The sequence below is a fragment of the Suricata suricatta genome, chromosome 10, assembly GCF_006229205.1.
Source record: "Suricata suricatta isolate VVHF042 chromosome 10, meerkat_22Aug2017_6uvM2_HiC, whole genome shotgun sequence".
NCBI lineage: Eukaryota > Metazoa > Chordata > Mammalia > Carnivora > Herpestidae > Suricata > Suricata suricatta.
Window position 1 is genome coordinate 44,084,388 of NC_043709.1, and position 20,888 is coordinate 44,105,275.

General features: G+C 35.6%; 1 protein-coding gene across 2 annotated transcripts in view; it reads left to right on the plus strand.

Moving 5' to 3' along the window:
* Positions 1–15,029, plus strand: part of ZFC3H1 (zinc finger C3H1-type containing) — a 53,941-nt gene extending 38,912 nt beyond the window's left edge. The window contains exons 23-35 of one of the 2 annotated variants that reach the window (XM_029953214.1): positions 1,048–1,236; positions 1,877–2,114; positions 4,414–4,519; positions 4,618–4,816; positions 5,573–5,667; positions 9,428–9,538; positions 9,799–9,903; positions 10,020–10,185; positions 11,246–11,346; positions 12,936–13,037; positions 13,676–13,715; positions 13,956–14,018; positions 14,148–15,029. In XM_029953214.1, coding sequence (XP_029809074.1) covers positions 1,048–1,236; positions 1,877–2,114; positions 4,414–4,519; positions 4,618–4,816; positions 5,573–5,667; positions 9,428–9,538; positions 9,799–9,903; positions 10,020–10,185; positions 11,246–11,346; positions 12,936–13,037; positions 13,676–13,715; positions 13,956–14,018; positions 14,148–14,285 — 1,653 coding nt within the window. In that variant the 3' untranslated portion in view covers positions 14,286–15,029. The remainder of the gene's footprint in view (positions 1–1,047; positions 1,237–1,876; positions 2,115–4,413; positions 4,520–4,617; positions 4,817–5,572; positions 5,668–9,427; positions 9,539–9,798; positions 9,904–10,019; positions 10,186–11,245; positions 11,347–12,935; positions 13,038–13,675; positions 13,716–13,955; positions 14,019–14,147) is intronic. The other variant, XM_029953215.1, reaches the window with a different exon arrangement.
* The last annotated feature ends 5,859 nt before the right edge of the window (positions 15,030–20,888 follow it).

Sequence of the window (20,888 nt, forward strand, 5' to 3'; positions counted from 1 at the left end):
TGACTGTCAGGAAACATTTTGGTCTTTTTTGTTATCTATCCTCATTACTTAAGGAAATAATCTTAATCTGTAATTCATATTAATATTGAACTTCACAATGATACAGAGATTTGGTGAGAAAATGGGATGTTTCCTACCCATGCTTAAACTTAGAATTATAATTAATCCACTTGTGAATAAATATATATTAATATTTGAACTTTTACCAGCTGAACTCAGCAACCATATGATTTAGCTAAACTTTTAGATAAATCTATTATTGTCACATTTGTCATCTATTTGCTAACTGAAATTCAGAACAGATAGACTTGGACAACATGTTATCCCTTAAAGAATGAACTTGTCACTCTCTTCTAACTCAGGTACCGAATAGGTTTGGACAGTGAAAGATGCTTGACTTTTTTTATCTGGAGCCTTGTGCCAAAGTTAATGCTATTGATCACCATAAGATTTTATAGGGTGTAAAGTTTTTCCTTAAAGTTGTTTGATCATTGAGGAACGTTTTAATTTCTTAGGACTTTTTAATTATTTTGCCACATATATCTAATACGGATGCTGTTCTCAGAATTTGTGTACAGTCATACACCTAAGCAGTGTAAATAGTACTTGATCAGAAACCTGAACTTTTGTAATTTGCCATGGTCTTGCTGCCATTAATTTGTTGATTCAAGGAAGGGAAAGATAAATTTGCTTCAGTGGTAATTCTAAGGAGTACTTCTTTCTGTATTATTTTAGTTTTCATTTGATTCTACTTTCCAGCTTGTAGAAGGGGAAACCTATGATATGGTTCTGGAAGATGGTTTTGTTTTTGGTTTTAAAGGAAGCTCTTTGCCCAATATAGGACTTGAACTCACAACCCCGAGATCATGAGTTGCCTGCTCTACTGACTAAGCCGGATAGGCGCTCCAGGAAGATGCGTTTACAAATATTTATAATTATCCTCTTTGCAGAAATTGAAGATTTAATATGACATTTAATGAAAATCTGTAGCTTTACATTTTATTTTTATGAAGCAGGATTAATTATACATAAAACCTCTTTGGGTAGTTTCTGCACCTAGAAAGCACCTTTGAAGAAAAAGATTACGTATGTGAAAGGATGGTGGAGTTTCTGATGGGAGCAGCCAAGCGGGAAGCATCAGATATTCTGTCCTTTCAGCTCTTAGAGGCTCTCTTGTTTAGAGTTCAGCTGCACATATTTACTGGAAGGTGCCAGAGTGCCCTTGCAGTTTTACAGGTAAACATTTATCCTTACATTTAATTACATTTTTAGAGAATTTTTAAAAGGTCTGAAACATGACAGGTTAGCATTGTTTAATAAGCACACAGGCTTTAGATTTGAATCCTTGTTTTTTGCCACTTACTATCAGTCAGTTGTGTAAAGTTGGGTCAGTTTATGATTGTTTCCTCATTTGCTTAGTGGGGATAATGCCTTTTTAAGAGTATTTATGAGGTTTAAATGAAGACGTATGTTAAGTATCCACCAGACTAAACTTCAGTGGTCAGATAATAAGGGAAAAAATTAGTCCATAGTGAAAATCTCCTATATGGGTACAGTGGGTTTTTTGTTTTACTGTTTTCTTTTTATCTTACTGTATTTTGAATGTTGAGAAACTAAAAATGTACAGATAAATTGAACCTTTTTTCAGTAATTAACTCATAAACCTTAGCAGAGTAAAAATTATATTAATCTGTATTGACATCTCCAAAGAGTTTTTTCATTGAAAAAATTGGCAACTGTCAAAATTTGATTTAGGTATTTAAGAACCATTCCAAAGAAATATGACCCTTATATTCTTCTTTGCCTTTACGTTTGAATCTTACTAGGAATAGTATTATTTTTTCTAAAACACAGATTATTTTTTCTTTTTACCTAGAATGCATTGAAATCAGCTAATGGTGGAATAGTGGCTGAATACCTTAAAACAAGTGATCGATGTTTGGCATGGCTGGCCTACATACATCTTATTGAATTCAGTGTTCTCCCTTCAAAATTTTATGATCCATCTAATGCCAATCCTTCAAGAATTGTTAACACAGAATCCTTTGTAATGCCATGGCAAACAGTTCAAGATGTAAAGACTAATCCTGACATGTTGTTGGCAGTTTTTGAAGGTAAGTGTAAATGTTTATAAGTTTTTTAGAACATCAACTTATCCCTTATTATGATTCTTCATAATTAATTTGAACAAATTTATATCTACATATTGCAAGTTATAGTTTAATGCTTTATTATATAAATGTTTAAAAGTTTAAGGGTTGAGTCACATAAGATGGGCATCTGACATTTATGAAAGCCAGGAACTATATTACCTTACATAATTTTTCTGGTTGTGGCAGAGAATATCAGCTAAATACGTAGATAATACATATTATGTAGGTTTAATGAGTTGATTGAGAGAACCAGGTAATTTTTTTTAAAAATAAACCATCTCCAGGTGAAAGTTAAAAGGTTATATTTCATCTTTTCAAGTAGCTGATGTTTTCTTCATTAATCAATGAGTTTGAGTACTACAATGTACTAAATGGTGTATCAACCAAGGAAGACAGCAAGGACAAAGCATACTCCCTTCTAATAGGAATTATGTAGCTTAGAAGATAAAATCTATCCATTTGATACAGTTATTAAATATATGAGGCCATGGAACTGTACTGGTACATAGTCTAAATTCTGTGCTTCAGAAGAGACATAGCTCTGTGATTTATAGAGTTATATTGTACAGGTCATAAACCCAAAGGAGAGAGCTTATTATGGGTTGGCATGATGAAGGAACTCTTTGCAGAAGAATTACGACTTAGAACTGGACTTTGAAGCTGATTCTGTTGTGACATAGTTGGCTTCCTCAAAGATGGGACCCTGGTCTTATTTATCTCTGTGTTTCCTAAGGACCTATAATGTCTGGCAGCATACTAAGTGCTTAGTAAATATTTATTGAATAAACCAGCAAAGAAAAGGAAGGAAAAGTAGGACATTCCTGTTAAGGGAGCTAATTAAATAAAAAGCAACACATAGATAGAAACTGGTGCAGTGGATTTGAAGGGAGATTAGAGGAAGGGAGAATTCTTATCAAAGCAAGAGTTCATGCTAGAGAATAGTAGCAATTAAGCTTGATAAGTGGAATGATACCAGATTTTCAAGAACTTTGTGTGTGATAGACTTGATGACAATTGAGGTTCTTGGAGAAAGGAAGAATGTGCTAAAGAGGAATGATTTGAAAGGTGTGAAAACAACCAGAAGGTGATGGCCATAAATGGAACACAAAAAAAGACAGAACCTGGGAAAGAGGGAATATTTATTGGAGACATTTGAAGTTCTCATTTGCAGATGCGAGAGAAATAGAGAAGAAATAGTCAAAGATGATTTCAGGGTTTTGAGACTGGGAAAAAGAAAGTGATTTAATAGAAAACAAGTAAATTTGGGAAGACTTATTTTGATAGTAGGAGTGGTATTTGTGAATGGTAATTGGCCATTCAAGTGGAAATGCTTACTGGCAAAAGGAAATAAGGAAGTGGATCTTCAGTGGATGATTATGGATGGAGAAATGATTTGAAACTTATTAACGTAGAAGCTATTGTAAAGTGCTTTACAGTCTTTAATGTGCTTTTGCAGTAAATTTTTTAGTAGTTGAAGCTATGAGATATTTTCTCTGAGGAAATGGGAACTTAGAGTATAGCAGTAAGGGGTGAAAGAGGAGTCAGTGAATGAGACCAAGAGGACATGTAAATAAATTCTTGGTAGCATAGGAAAGAAAAAAATGAGAAGATGAGGAAGAACATTATCAATTGCGAATGAAATAAGCGTAGTATTGGCCTTTAGGTTTGTTTAGATGATTTTTATAAGTGAACTTCCGAAGGGCAGTTTCTGAATGACACTTAAACTCTGTAAATCTGGGAAGTCATACTGCCACTGAGCAGGGAGGAAATGATAACAGCTGTGCAACGTAAAACAGTGGCCCATTCTCTGAGACACAGCAGGATCAAGTAAAGGACTCTTTACGAGGGAAATGTGTTCCAAAGGAATAAGGAAAGGATCTAGTTTAGGGGAAGACAGTTAAATGGCTGTATAACAGAGCAATGCCTCTTGAATTGGGTCAAAGAAAAATGAAAAGATAATTCATTCCATGATTTTTTTTAGATCAGTTTTAATGAATTTAGGTAAATACAGAGACAGTTGTTGAAGTGAAAACGTTGATACATGTGAGAGCTCATATTGAATGGTTTTATTCTTACCAAGAATGCGACGGTAAGAGATTGAATTTTAGGAAGTTTGGAGATACCTGAAAATACCTCCAAAGTAAAGATGAATAAGATGATGGTCAAGCAAAAGGGTAGGCCACCATGTTGATTAGTTTTCCAAAGTTTAACATAGATAATTCATTTCATTTGATTTTTGTATTGTGATGTTTTTGGATAGATGCGGTGAAAGCTTGCACAGATGAGAGCCATACTGTTGAGGAAAGAGTAGAGGTCTGTGTTCCACTTTACACAAACATGATTGCTCTGCACCAGCTTCTAGAGAGGTAAAACTTAATTGACAGTCAATTAACATTAACACAGTTAATCTTGTGTTAAAAATTGATTTTTTTCATGTGTTTAGACTTTTCTTTTGTTATTAAAGGTATGAGGCTGCAGTGGAGCTTTGTAAATGTTTATTGGAAATGTGTCCCAAGAACTGCCAGTTGTTGGAAGCCCTTGTTACTTTATATTTGCAAACAAATCAGCATGACAAAGCCAGGGCAGTGTGGCTTACTGCATTTGAAAAAAATCCTCAGAATGCAGAGATTTTTTATCATATGTGCAAATTCTTCATCCTACAGGTAAAAAAACCAAAAAAGCCTCAAAATTCTTAAATATGTTTTTGTATTTCACATTTTCTTATTCATCCTTTAGCATGTTTCAGGCATCAGCCTCATCAAGGAGCTTTTCCTGGTCCTTTTTCCCTTTGCAGACTGTGTTAGGTATTCCCTCTGTCTTTGCTGAAATATTCTGTGCATAGTTCTACTTGCCCTTATTATAGTGCTTTGTAATTGTGGTTCTAGCTGCCTTATGTGCTCCACTCTTTAAGGGCAAGAATCACGTCTTAACCAGATTTAGAGCCCCCAGCACGCCTCACACAGTGCTAAACATGTAATAGAAGCTTATTAGACAGTTGGTTGATGTGATTTATCAGATGCTAAGCTGTTTAATGGTTGATTTTAATTGGAGATCAGAATATAGAAGTTATCTCTACCCCCACTTACTCAAGAACCTTAGTCTACTCAGTGGGTTTTTTTTTTGGGGGGGGTTAGGGCATTTTCCACCCTTGAAAGAATTTTTTTAAGTGTTTGTTTATTTTGAGAGGCATAGCCTGGGGGGTGTGGGGGACAGAGAGAAAGGGAGACAGAATCCCAAGCAGGCTCCACGCCGACAACTCAGGGCTTGAACTTTTTCCAAAATCATGAGATCATGACCTGGGCCTAAATCAGGAGTCAGACCCTTGACTGACTGAGCCACCCAGGTGCCCTCCTCCCTTGAGTGATTTAATTAAATACTATAAGTCTAATGTATATCCTTCCTCTTTTTTTAAAAAATAGAATCAAGGAGATAATCTTCTTCCATTTTTACGGAGATTTATTGCATCCTTCTTTAAACCTGGGTTTGAGAAGTATAGTAACTTGGATCTGTTTCGGTAAGTTTGTAGAACCCTTGACTTATAGAAGAAAGAGATAGTATAGTTTAGTGGGAAGACTATAGTTTTTTTTGTGGGTTGATTATAGTTTAGACTGATGTAAAAAAATACTTGAACATTCTTATAGAACTGTTATGAGGGCAGTAGAACATAATAAAAATGAACAAAAGATGTAATACGCATTCCTTGGAGTAAAGATACTAACAAAAGAAGGCTTATATTAACATCATGGTGACATTCTGCTTTTAATTTATTGTTATTGTTAATTTTAGTACTTAATACGATAGCAGTGAGACAATCAGTGGTTTCTCAAAAAAATGAATTTTATTTGGTGAGCTCAAGTGTATGTAAATAATATGCCTTTTACTTTTAAGTGTAAAGAGAATTGTTCTAGTCTCTGAAAATTGAGTGAGAAGCTTTCAATTTTTTCTCAACCACCACTTTCTCAGTAATTTATGGAGAGCTCTGTATTTACTGCCTTTGCTTGCTTAGTTGTGAATTCTTACTCTAACAACAATAGGAGACCACAGCAGATCATGAGGAATTACTTTTGGGTGGGCTTCTCTTCCCTTCTTCCTCCCCATCTCTCTGTAGGGGTCAGCAAAGTGTTCTTTTTCTTTTTTTTTCTATAAATGTTTGTTTATTTTGAGAGAGAGCATGCATGGATGGGGGAGGGAGAGAAAGGAAGAGAGAAAATCTCAGGCAGGCTCCACACTCAGCTCAGAGCCCTCAGCATGAAGCCCAACACTGGGCTTAACCCACAATCTTGAGATCATGATTTGAGCCAAAATCAAGAGTTGTATGCTCAACTGACTGTGCCACCTAGGTGCTTCAGCAAACTTTTTTCTTTTCTGTCCTCTTTTTTTTTTTTTTTTTTAAATGTTTATTCAGTTTAGAGAGAGAAGGAGCTCAAGCAGAGGAAGGGCAGAGAGAGAGGGACACAGAGAATCTAAAGCAGGCTCCAGGCTCCGAGCTGTCAGCACAGAGCCTGACACAAGGCTCAAACTCATCAACCATGAGATCGCGACCTGAACCGAAGTCAGATCTTAACTGATTGAGGCACCAGGTGCCCCGAAAACTTTTTTTTTGTAAGGGCCAGATAGTAAATATTTTAGGCTTGCAAGCTGTATGGTCTACCACTTCTTGTTACCTATGCTGTTTTTAGGAAGAAAATAACCGTAGACAATATAGAAATGAATGAATGTGGCTATATTTTAATAAAACCTTATTTACAAAAATAGGCATAATTTGCTGATTCCAAATCAAACAGCATCAAAGTATTTTATCATGACACACTCTATTATTTTAAGTTAGGAAGAACTGAGAGAAGGAAGGCCTAAGCTGAGTATCTCTTAAAATATTTGTTGTAGAAAATAGTTTAGATAAAATTTTGGTTTTAAATATGTGTAAGTCTAAAGCTTGCTCCCTCTGCTTATCCCACAGTGTAGCAGTGTTATATAAAAACATTTTTAAAAAGTAACCCACATTTTTGTTAATTCAGTGGTACATCTACCTCAGAATATCAGTTTTACTTGAGATTTGGCAAAAGTTGGGGTCACTATTCTTTTCCTGGACTTGAGTCTTTATGTCTGTCCTCTTACAGTAACCAGTTTATTGACATAGTGATTTTAGTATTGTTTCTGAAATTTCTTTCTGCTCTCTTACATCTAGATTGATATCTTACAGTTAATTATTAAATAATTTAAAATACAAAATAATGGAGAAGAATTAAATTATCTGTGAAGTACTTCAGGCTTCCCCATGCTGACTTTATTGTCCCTGTTTAAGTTAGATTACTTTAATGTCTCAAACTTAGGCACAGGACAAATCTAAAGCTGAACTTTTTACAGACTTGCTGGTTCTGATCTTCCCTTCGGCATGGAAGTAACTGGTTTAGCTTTAAAGAAGATGCTGCCAGTTTCAGCTGTGGTAACTAATCAGAGATCTTCAGATCCTCTTGATGTTGGCTTAATGAAGGAGACTGAAAACTGTCAATAAAAATTTGGAAATGGGCTGCCTCCTAGTAATCTCCTATTGTTTACTAAGTCACCTTGCCTTGTGAAATTTTTCATGGGAATAGTCATTATTCATAATACACCAAGAATTACAAGGAAAAGGTATCCTGTGTTTAGTTTATTTAGACAGTACCGAAGACCTTATTCACACAATGTGCATTTTTTGTTAATTTAGAAAATATTTTTTGACTCTGGTATTAGGAGAATGGCAGTAGGTGAGATACGTGTTAGCATTGTCATACTTCTTGTTGGTATAAATTTTAAAAATTTATAAATATAGTGAAGTTTATTAATAGGGTAAGTTGATGCTCTTACTAGGTTCAAAATATTTTTTTAATTTTTTAAAAAATTTTTTAATGTTTATGTATTATTGAGACAGAGAGAAACAGAGCATGAGTGTGGGAGGGACAGAGAGAGAGGGAGACAGAATCAGAAGCAGGCTCCAGGCTCCGAGCCATCAGCACAGAGCCCGATGCAGGGCTCGAACCCACGAACATGAGATCATGACCGGAGCCGAAGTCAGATGCTCAACCAACTAGCCACCCAGGCGCCCCATTTTTTTTTTTATTTCTTGAATAGAAATTGTGAAGCAAAATACTAAGAATATTTTAGGTGTTATAGTATTTACATAGAGTTGGGTTTCTTTCATTTCCCTTTCTATGTAACATGTAATAAAAAGAACTAGATAAAGAAATGTTCAGGTGTTTCAAATCAATTTAAAGATTAGTAGATAGCCCCAAAAGTTAACTAGGGGACTTTATTCAGTGTACTGAAGTTAGCTTAGGGATGGAGTCTTCAGTAGATTGGGTTTGATGTCATATCCTCTTACCTCAGTTTTCAGTTGACAAAACTAGTATCCTTAGAAATTAATTGATTAAATCATGGTAGTATAGCTAGTAGGGCCAAGTCAGTAAGATGATAACCTGACTTCTCAATGTCCCATTTTGTCTCTTGCTTGTGGTTCCTCCTGTCCTCTGCCCCCATACAGCTTCTTTAATACATTAACACTTAATTCCTTTAAATAATTTTAAAATCCAAAATAAACAGTTACACTAGATTGTCATTGTTAAGATCAGTGTATTTCCTTTAAAAAGATTGTCCCTACAGATGTTGGTAAATGTTGTACGCAAAAATTCAGATATATTGGGAAGAAACCTAAATTAGTGAGAGCCAAATAGATTTCTTTACTGATTGACTTCAGAGAGTCTTTAATATCCTATAAAGTACCCTCTTGTGGCTTTTTATAAGAGAGTGCTATAATTTTCTGTATTTTCCAATTTTACTTGATCATGGACCTCTTTTGACAAGTGCCTTATGGACAAATATGTTACTAAATACACTTTGATATATCTAAAAGGCTATGTGTTTGTATGTGAGGAAGAGATTATTTTCATATGTCAACTTTTGTAACTCTTAACTTTTTTTGTGGGGAAATTTTAGATATACATGGTAATCTCATTTTCCTGTTTTTAATTAGATGATTATGGTGGTTTAATTTGGGTGATAGAATAAATTCATTTTTGAGGAGGAGTTACTCATGTGTAGGTATAAAATAATAGACTGTGTGATGCTAGAAATGGGGCCGAAGCAGTATGGTATACATGTAAAAATAAAGTATGCTTCAAGGACATTTAAGTTGAAATAGAGGTCTTTTTTGTTTTGCTTTGTTTCTGTTTTAAGTATTAGTAATCCATGTGTGCACAGGCATAATTTCAAACAGTATTTTGTTTTGTTTTGTTTTCTAGGTATCTTTTAAATATCCCAGGACCACTTGACATTCCAGCCCGTTTATGTAAAGGGACTTTTGATGATGAGATGTTTAACCACCAAGTTCCTTATTTGTGGCTGATTTACTGGTGAGACATTATCTAACATGGAGAGAAATGTTGCATATTTGGCTTGCATTTGTTACTTATTACCAGATTACCCTGTGTTAAAGTTAACTTGATGTTAAAGTCACTGAAGCAAAGTTGAAGGGATACTGTTATTAAAGAAGAAACATCAAAAGAAGAATTCCATTGTAATAATATCTGTAATGTTTAAATACACTTTGTCATTCTTTTGCTAATCAAAGTGAGCTGTAGACATGCATTGTTTTCCTTCATTTTTTAAACAGCCTGTGTCATCCTCTTCAATCAAGTATTAAAGAGACAGTGGAGGCATATGAGGCAGCATTAGGGGTGGCAATGCGATCTGATGTAGTGCAGAAGATTTGGATGGAGTAAGTTTAGTTCTTCTTCTTAAGAATGGGATTTGGTCGGGAGGAAAGGGCTGATCAGTTTTCTGAGTGAGGGACTCGCTGGCTTAATCTAAAGTATAATGTTTTTCTTTTGGCAGTTATCTTGTCTTTGCCAATAATAGAGCTGCTGGATCCAGAAACAAAGTCCAAGAATTCAAATTTTTTACTGATTTAGTGAATAGATGTTTGGTTACAGTCCCTGCCCGATACCCCATTCCTTTTAGCAGTGCTGATTACTGGTCCAACTATGAATTTCATAATAGGGTAAGAACTTAAAACTTTTTTCTTTAGATATTTGTGCAAAAGAAGGAGACTTGAAAAATGACAGCAAAACTCGTGTTTTATATCAAGAGAGCTTTTTGTAGGACCACTCTCCTAGCAGTTACTGTTATTCTTGTCTGTGTTTCCTTCTTCTCTCTTAAATCTAGGAACAGACCCTTTAAGGTTCAGTTAAGATAAAATGTGCATGTTGATTCTTATATTTAAGAAAAAGTAACATTGAAGCAAAATCAAAGAGATGTTAAGGTTTAATACATATTAAAGAAGAAAGATAAAAAATGTAATTATAATATCTAATGTTTTGCTTGATTCGTTGGAAATTCATTGAATGAAAAATTCCATCAAATATAGTGGAGCTGCTGCTTTTTGGTTAATATTGTGTTACGTGAATATAGCTATAGATTGGGCACAAGAAAGCTGACATTAGGCGTTGTTTAGAATTTTAGTAGTAGAACTAATGATCTCTATAAGGCTATTATAAGGAAGCAAAGGTTTGTTTTAGTTTCTTTTCAGAGACCCCTTTTATTCAGCGCAGTGTAGACTAAACGTTCCTATTAAAGCTCCATGTAGACTAAAACATATATGTATTCTATTTTTTGGTGGGATGGTTTGTTGCTAATCGGGATAACCAATTATTATGCTTTGTACTTCTATGCCATTCTTTATCCCAGGATCTCAAACCACTTTATGGACATTAAGTCATTTACACACGGGCATTCCATGAGCAAGATGTGGCAGGTATTATTAGTCCTATGACTTGCCCAGCTATACAGCAAGTAAAGGTAGACTCAGGAATGAAACCCGGACTCCTGGCTTCTTGTCAGTGTTCTCAGTCCATGGCTGTCATCACTAGACCATATTTCCTAATTCATATTTGGAAAGTCACTAATATAATTAATGGTAGGAACTGTAACTCACAGCATCATACATTGTTATAATTTACACATTCATGCCTTAAAGACCCATTTTGATTTTCTCATAAAACACTGAAGTAGTTGGATTTTACATTTTGTTGCATTTATTTTCGCCCCCTCAACCTTTCCAGGTTATTTTCTTTTATTTGAGCTGTGTTCCAAAGACTCAGCATTCCAAAACCTTGGAACGGTTTTGCTCAATTATGCCAACTAATTCTGGACTTGCACTGAGGTAAGAAAAAATAAAATTCTTTTCAGTCTCAGCTCAGTAGTATATAGTTCTCATATAAAATTCTTCTTAAAAAATTGATTAAGAGTAATCTGTTCTTTACTATTTTCTCACTGATATATACCACTTTAATTTCAGAGTTGAGCAATATATAGCTTTATATAAAAGTCAGTATAAAAATCTGAAAACTTCAGAAAACTGCAGGTTTTAAGGGCATATAATTCAAGTAAAGTTCATTTGTGTCCCTAAGCACATACCATCTGTCCTTAGCACATACATAATAAACAATAAGCATGTTTTACATAGCAAAGGAACATTACTTAATAGGTTTATAAAGTGTTATTACAAAGATAGCAGTCAACGGTATATATTTTGGTGATTATGACTTGTTTTCATGTATGTCAGTTGCTCTCAGATATTAACATGCATCACAATCTCCGGGATGTTCATGTAAACTACAGATTCCTGGGGGTGTCTGGGTGGCTTAGTTGGTAGACCATGTGACTCCTGATCTCAGGGTCATGAGTTCAAGCCCCATGCTGGGTGTGGAGCTTACTTAAAAATACAGATTCCTGCGCTCGAGCCCTCAAAGCAAATCACATTTGTAGAGAGATACTTATCTACAGATTCTGTACGTTGGATTGGAGATCTCTGAGCATTTCTTTGTAGTTTCTCTGCTCTGACAGAGTAAACTTATTTTCATTCTCAAGAATTGTGCTTTTTAATTCAAAATGGCATCCTGCATGCTAATGCTTTGACTTACACTTGTGCAGTCATTTCCACTCTATCAGTTGTGTCTTGTTTCTAAGTTTGTTTTGTGGATCATAAGGTACCTAAGGTATTTATCAGGTATTTCCTTATGTGTTACATTCCACTTAGCATGTATGTGTGAAAGTGGCATGAGGTTGAAAAAAAATTCAAAGGCCTAAGGCTGCAACAAAAATAGTGTTTCATAATAAAAATTCTTAGCATTCTAGTCTGCAGAAGCTAATACAGAAATTTCTATTATAAAGCATCACCTTTGGTAAAAGATGAAAAATAGAAAATTGATATTTTGACTAGTTTTTATTATGATAGAATTATAGGCATTATAGGAATACAAGTAGTTTAATTGTTAGTTTTGTTCCACTTCTGTGTTTCAATAGTTATTTCCTTGTGATCATTATTGTCTTTTTTTTTTTTTTTCCAGAATAGAGAACTTAATAATTAGTCACTGTACTCACATTTTAGCCCAGGAAACATTCACTTTTACATCTAATCTGTTTAGCAAGTACAAGGAAATTGCATTAATATGTCAAATCATTATTGTAAAAAATTGGGGGAGGGGATGCACGGAGGGAATGCTTTAGGAATATGTGGACCTTACTTTAGTTTATTGAATATGGCGTGGGTCTTGACTGGTATCTTGCTAGCTTGCCTGTTCCTGTCCTGGGGTGATTTTTGTAAGAGATATTCTACAGTCACGTGCTGGATAGCCTTAAGGGAATTTAACTGGTCAAAATCGTGTCTCATCAAACATTCTGCTCATAGAGCACATTGGGGGTTCCCTGTACTTGCAGTGCTTTGTTCATTTTCCTGAATGTGCTTTGCAGGCTACTTCAACATGAATGGGAAGAAAGCAATGTTCAGATTCTGAAACTTCAAGCCAAGATGTTTACATATAATATTCCAACATGCCTGGCCACCTGGAAAATGTAATGCAGCAATCATGTACATGTTTTTATAGCTATTGCTTTTATTTGTAAGGTTTGCTCCAGACAGGTAAATCTGAAATGACATCTATGTTTTTTTTTCCTGGACAGATCTCTACTCTAATTTAGATTTGTTTTTGGCACTTGCTGAGGTTTTCTACCAAGAGTAAAAGAGTGCTCATTAACAATTGCTTTTAAAAGCAAAACTGGGTAGAATTCGGACTTTTTTTTTTTTGAGGCAGAACATTTAGATAACTGTACTGTTAACAAACAGATCTGTTTTACACCTTTTAAGACCATCCTTTTTTAAATGTGTGAGGTTTTCCCCTCTTTTATAGTTCAGTGTCTTTTTAAAGATATTATTAGTGCCAGGTAATTTTTACTAGTAATTATGAATATTTTTCATGAACGTTATTTATGTTCAAAACACTGGTCTGCTTAATTCTTGTAAAGTTGATAAAAATTGTTGAATTTTTCTTTTCACTATAGGTTACCCTCCTTGGAAGTGTAGCCTGTTACTTTCAGGAAGTTTTGTACTCAGATTCCCACAGTCAGTATTCTGCCAGTGGTAGTATCTCTTTTCGTTCAAAGATATATAAATTTTTCTTTTCCCTTTTCTATATTCCTTTGTTTTTTCTTAGAGCCATTGCTGCTGAGATTGTTCTAAAGGGACAAAGAGAGGTAAGCTATGATTATCAGATGGGTCACTTTGTTTTTGAGCTGTTCTTCCCCTTTTGTTGACTTCTCAGTTTAAAAGGATTAATACATAGACTTACCATGCTAAGAGTTCTAAATGTTTAGAAACTTGAAAACCCAGTGGAACCATTTTGTATTTTATGAGGTCCCAGTCAAATAAGGAGGGTTATAAAGGTGTTTTTCGTCATGTTTCCTGATGGAATTGTGTGTGTATCTATCTTATAGGTCCACCGTTTATATCAGAGAGCCTTACAGAAGTTACCTCTTTGTGCATCACTGTGGAAAGATGTAATGCTTTTTACCTTTTATTTCATCTTGAAGTTTTCCTATAAATTTTCTGCATGTGCCATATCCATTGATGTGGTGATGCTCAAAATCTAGCTAAGTCTTACTTCTGTACTTCCCTGTCTTTTACAGCAACTCTTGTTTGAAGCATCAGAAGGAGGTAAAACTGATAACCTGAGAAAACTAGTTTCCAAGTGCCAAGAGATTGGAGTCAGCCTAAATGAGCTCTTAAATTTAAACAGTTACAAAACAGAAAGCAAGAATCACTGAACATTGGGTGCAGTCAGTTCTAAGTCCTTATAATAATTGCCAAAATTATTTGAATGATCCTTCAAGATTAGGTTGATCCCTGGCTAAGGTCTGCGTAAGGCAGACAAGCATTTTACTGATCATATCAAGTCCCCTACAATATCCTATCCTCAAAACCGGAAGCAATGAACATGACCCTCTTCGGTTGGATAAATGAACTTCCTGTTTGGCCTACTTCTAGGCCCTGCCAGATTCTCATAACATCATGTACGTAAGTATAGTTCCTCAAAGTGACTGACATTTATTTTAATTTTGCTTTGTTTTTGTTTTTATTTTTTACTTTCCCCCTTTTCTTTATGTTGTGCTATTCCTGATTCACTTGACACTCTCTGATGCCTGAGAGATTCTTGTTGGGATTTAATTTCAGGGCTGTGTTTACAGTAAAAAGCAGGCAGTCCCTTTTAGTTCTTCTTTCAAACCTTTGAGAGTCTTCATTTCAGGATTTAAAACTTAAGTAGTCCATCTTAAGGAAAGTGTAACTGCCATGGCCACAAGTCTGCTAGTTGCACTTGAATGCTCTAACAGGGTTGTTTATTGCCCTTTCTACGTTCTGGACTCCTTGCTGAGACTGTTTAACTTGAAGATTAAAGAAACTATTGCAAATGCCAGTGCATCAGAACCTAAGAGTGGTCAAATATTATGTGCAATTTTTTTGTAAAGAAATTTTAATTTATAATAAAGTTTAACAGTTTAAAGAACAGTTAATATTTGAACTGCTTTGTATTGAAATACTACTTTGTAGTATTAAAATTGTTTATAAACAAAATATTTTTAATATAAGTTAACTTTTTTAAAAACGTTGCTGTCTTTATTCACTTTTCACACACGTGGTGGGAAAGGGTTGCAACACGAGATATGGATTTTCACCATAACAGTCGCCTAACCTGCTTTCCCTTAAAAACATTCCAGTGACTTTTTAATTTATGAGAAGATAGGTTCTGTTCTGTTCTGAGTACAGTAAACAGGTTTGCATTACCCTTAAATTCCTTGTTCTCAGAACCCAGTGTTTAGAAATTATCCCCCAACTATAGTTTGAATGATTTGCTTAGTGACATGCTCTCTTATGTTGACTATCATTAAGACCAAATATAAAGGAGACCTTGCAGGGTTTTTCCCTAGTCTGTAGTCAGTTATTTGCACCTGGTAGAAAATTGGTTAATGATACACACACTTTGACATATCTGGTTTTATAACTACAATTCAGTCTGATTATTGGAGACAGAGCAGCAGCCCCATGAAATAGTAGGCAAATTTGTACATTTGTCTATTTATATAATGCTTAATCAAAATAAAACCATGTTTTGAGGCCCAACTGTGTGCCAACCAGATGGTGCATATTTGGCTAGTAAGTGCATTTGGGTGAGGTCAGGGATGAAACCCACTTGTCTAGTGTCTTTCATTAAATCAAAAAGAGGCTAATTGATTTTTCTCTAAGACCAAAAAAATTTGGGTGGAAGATAGTAATCACAGAGGGGTATATTCCTCCATTGTATGCATTTAATAACTGTTTAACCCTGAAAGCTTTTCCTCTTCTATTTGGAAATCATTATTAAGTGCTTAGAAAAAAATTTTCCAGTCTCTCCCCTCATAGTGTAACCGTTTTTATGTTAATTAACTGAAATGTGTCCATAGTTTTTTGCAGACAGCACAAAGTTTTGAACTTTTGTATATCCTTAAACTTAATTATTTGTTGCATTAACAGTTTATCAACAGTTAACTTTTACCTCATTTTAAAAAAAGAATGCATTGGTGCATCAGCTCCATGGTCCAGCCATGCAGACTATCCATGATAACAACTCTAGGAGTCGCTGTCGCCCTGTGCATAGTAATGCAGAGGACCCAGCATTTAAAAGCAGCTGTTTCCTTTTTGATCAGTTGTCATACTGCTATTTAAAATCAAGAAGCTTCGGGCACCTGGTTGGCTTAGTCAGTAGAGTATGAGACTCTTGCTCTAGTTTGAGCCCCGCTTTGGGGGTGGAGTTTACTTCAAAAAAAAAGAAAGCGTCCGACTTCACCTCAGGTCATGATCTCACAGCTCGTGAGTTCGAGCCCTCATTCGGGCTCTCTGCTGACAGTTTGGAGCCTGGAGCCTGCTTCGGATTGTGTCTCTCTCTCTCTCTCTTTCAAAAATAAACATTAAAAAAAATTTTAATATAAAATAAAGTGTCTTTAAAAAGTTAAATCAAGAAGCTGTCTTACAAAAATATTGCTTTTAAGATACCCTGTTATGTCACCCTTTCTTCCTATCATTTTACAAATTCCCTTTAATTCCCCCTCCCCCCAAAAGCAAGTACCGCTTACAAATGACGTATATGTTTCGGTCATCCTTCCATATTCATTTCTACCTGTTTTTGTTAGGTACTTTAAACATATAATAATTTGAATATTAAACAAAACAATAAGCTTGATAAGGTTTTTTGATAACCTGATATTAATAACTTGACCAAGCTACTGTGGTAGCATGAATATATTTAACACACCGTATGACAGTCTTTGGGTAGAGAACATGGCATACAGTTAGGAAAGCTTAGTCGTTGAGAACTGCAGTTCTTTACATTCCCGTAGTCCTGTGGGAGGTGGGGGGAACAAAAGAGGCATTTTAGGCTTTGGGGTTTTATCTCTGATAAAGGAAGTGGTGTGGCAGATTGCGGTATATTTTTATGTGTTTTTCTTCATTTTAGAGAACAGCCTAATATTTCTATTTGCCTTTTAACGGAAAGTGGACCTTGTAACATTGTTGTCACTGGATTATCTGAGGCGGTTTGCTTTCAATTAAAGGGCATATAAACCTACATCATAAAGCAAGCAAGAATCTCCAGGTGCAACATCTAAGAGCTAAAGGCACTAAGCAGACAAGCAAAAGGTGATTAAGACTGACAACAAATGTAGAGAGACTTTATTGAAGATTGTAGTTCAAATATTTATTTTTCAAGGTGGTTGAAAAAGTAGGAACATGTGGCTGTAATACAAAACAGGGCCAATATTCTTGCTTAAAGCTGTCATGTGTTCACAGATAAGTCATAATTTCCTTAGTCTGCTTTCATATCTGCATGTTCTAGTGAAGAATGGGGAAATAAAAGTTTAGTAACCTTTCAGGTTTGGATATTATGCTTGAAAATGTATCATTGCTCCTCTGTACAAATTAATAGTAATCATACAGACCATTTTGGAATATGAACTATTCAAGAGAAGGCATATTTCTCAAAGAACATTTCTGAAATTTCTTTTTTTGTCCAACCTCACAATTTCACAATTCAGTCTATATCTTTCCAAGCTGTTTCTTTTATTTTTTTAGGGTTTTCATTACTTCCAGAAAGTCCCCTCACTTTCTGCAGGTGTTCTTCAGTTGTGCATTTATTATTCTGCAGGCCAGTGAACAGCGGCCTGAGGACATGCTGCCCCAACCTGCTTTCATTACCATGAAAGCCCCTCTCACAGCCTTCTCAGGAATAGGCTGTACTTTGTGAGCACTACTTGACTGAGAGGTATCTGCAAATAAATGTTAAAAGAGGTTTTCATTTTTTTCCTGACCTCTTTGAGGTAGATAATAGAAGGGTGTGTCTTTCTTAGTAAATTGGATATAGAATCTTGTCCGCCTTTTCATTGGTTTAGATCTTCACAAGAAAGACCCCCACAAGTTTTCAGAGACTCCACATTGCAGAATCACATTTTTTTTTTCATTTCAGAATCAATTTGAGCTTTGTGCTAGACATTGCAGATAACAAAGATGAAAAAAGGCTCCTGAATCTAACAGACCAGTAGAGCATATGTCAAGGAAGTATTTTCAAAGGAACTCCAAGTTTGAGCTGAGAAAGGTTGGGAAAGTCTTCCTGGCTATGTGAATTATTGGCTAAGTCATAAAATAGGAAAAATTAGGGCCAGTAGTAGTTACAAAAATTATGTACTACTTGCACCTGAATATTGTGGAAAGGTTTACACATGTTTAGGAACTTGTGCATTTCTTAAAACTTCCTAAAAATCTACTTTGTACTAATTCACTCACAATGGACTTTATTAAACGTGATGACAGGTATGACATGTAAAACTCCATAGCAGCTGATCTGTCCAGAAGGGCGAGCTCTTGGGGCACATTATACTTCAAAATCCACATGAACATGCCGAATAGAAGTCAGTCTTATCGGGCCCAATTTAAACAGCCTTGGTGTGGAGAGTGATTGGCATTACAACTGCTACAACTAGTTTTCTTTCTTCCCCCACACCCCCCAACTCCTTGGATGATCCAGAAATGCTACCCCAACAGTTCCTAGTCTGCAAATGCTATGGAGCCCTGTTTTAATCCCAGTCAAGGCTACAAGGCTCTCTTCAAGACTCACAATTAATTTTCTATCTATATACAAGAACTACCTGGAGATAGCTCAGCATTCAATGCTTTAAACTGATTTTTCCAAACGACACATTTTAGCCCAACACAGGAAATGTTTTAATGTAGAACTCAGTAATGCCAGGAATTTGAAATAGTTCAGTTGGGGAGCAAAAAATTTTATATGAATTTAGAAGTAATATATGCTTCCTGGTTTCATCAATAAAGCATACGATCCACAATATCTGAGGCCAGTTTGATTGGTCTTAAGTGTCATGACTTTGCTGTGAATGCTAGTGGGCCTGAATTTTTTCTTCTAGTTTAAAAGGAACATCTTACTGCATAGAAGACTGTGAATAGACTATCAAGAGTGTCTCCATTGTATCACAAACACTATAAAATAAGGAATATTTTTTCTTTGTAGGAGATGTTAATAAATTTGGGGGCCACCCAAAGTATAAATGAATGTGACTCTTCAAAGGGCCATCTATGAATTAAGTAGAAGCCTAATCCAAACAAGAAAACTATTTGCACAGCTGTTCTAAAAGAGAATACTGCACTTACCCTTAAATTGGTAATTTAAAAGCTTCAAGATTATCAACTTCAGCCAAAATCAAAGGTAGATTTATAATATTGTTTGGTCAATCAAGCAAATTAAATCTTGCAAATGTTCTTACCTAGTGATGTAAACATTATGAAAGAATGATAGCCAACAGCCTAAGGGAGCTGAACCAATTAGGAAGATAGAGGATTGGTGAGCTGTTTGCATTAATGGAGATAATCAGGATATCTGCTGCCAAGGCCAAAACAAACACTCAACTTAGCACATCATACAATCAAAATTATGAGACTGCTTGTGGATAGATTTGGCATTTTAGGCTGGTTGAAATGGAGCTACAAAGAAACGGTTTTAGGAAATAGAGTGTGGACCAATGTGAGTAATGAACAAAGCACGTATCTAAAAGATCTGGATGTTAGATTTCGCTCCACTACTAACTGTAATCGTGACAGGTCATTTCATCGCTTCTTGTCTGTTTCCATCCACATACCTGAAATATGGAAATCTGTGCATTTACTTCAGCGGTGTTGAGTGATCGTATAGTAGAAAATATCTTAAAACTAAGAGTAATATTTTGAGTTGGGGGTCATTTTCCAAAATTTGAGGGCAAAGAGATGCTACAAAATAAGTTGTTTTTTGTTTTGGGGCATAATTTCATCACTGTCGGAGCATATGTCCATATCAATATTCAAGCATGACTTAGTTGCTATCTCTGAGTAAGAAACACAACAGAAAACACTACCATCTAAATTCAGTGGTATTACTGTCCAAAATAACAGGTAAAACTATCCACTAGCAGATGGTCTTAACTTCAGCTTAAGTCAAAAGGGATCACTATGAAGATCCTCACTATTGTTACCAATTCTGAGATTTCTCAGCATGCTAGTTGGTATTTTGTTTGGGGTATGTGTGGTATAATGGAGGATAAAAACGACTGGATTTAGGACCCCGTTTTCACGTGGTGGATCTAAAAATTCATTGCCAGTGTAAGTGTAGAGAGTAGCCAATAATCCTAGTCACTTTCCACATTTTTTATTGGAGTTGCCTATGAAGGGCATGGCACTGTTGACCAGTTTAAGCTTACTTATTCTTGCAGGCCAGAAGTAATAAAATGATCTCATCAGGCAAGAGTTTGCATGATCCCCAAGCTGGAAAACCATTCTTCTGGGAACATACTTTAAAGAGAAGAGGATTGTCTTTTTCCCTTTTTGACCATAATTTTACTTTTTACTGTAATGAGGCAAATCCTGATGGAAGCTCTGCTCCCATTGGTGGAAAGAGGGAAAAAGAATATAGAACAGTGGGTAATTGGTAGCATTCACTTTTGGCTATTGATTAATGTGGCACTAAATAAAAGCAATGTAATCTACTGAAGAGAATTAAAAGGATGAGTCAAAATAGCAAGAGTGAAAACCAGGGCTTCCATTATGTTGCAAATGAGCCTTCGTTGCTAGGACCGGACAAAAATGGAAACAGCAGAGGCTTAAACGAGGCAGAAGCTTCTCTCTGAAGTAAAAATCCAAGTATGGAGACAGGCTGAGTGGTGTGGCACTTCAGAGTCCTAGGCACCTTCTGTCTCGTTGCTCTGTTCTGTGTGACCTCCATTCTCAAGAGAGCAGCTGCCTGCAGTTCTGCTGGTGATTTCCTGCTCCTGGCCAAAAGCCTGAAACAGCAGGGGTTGAAA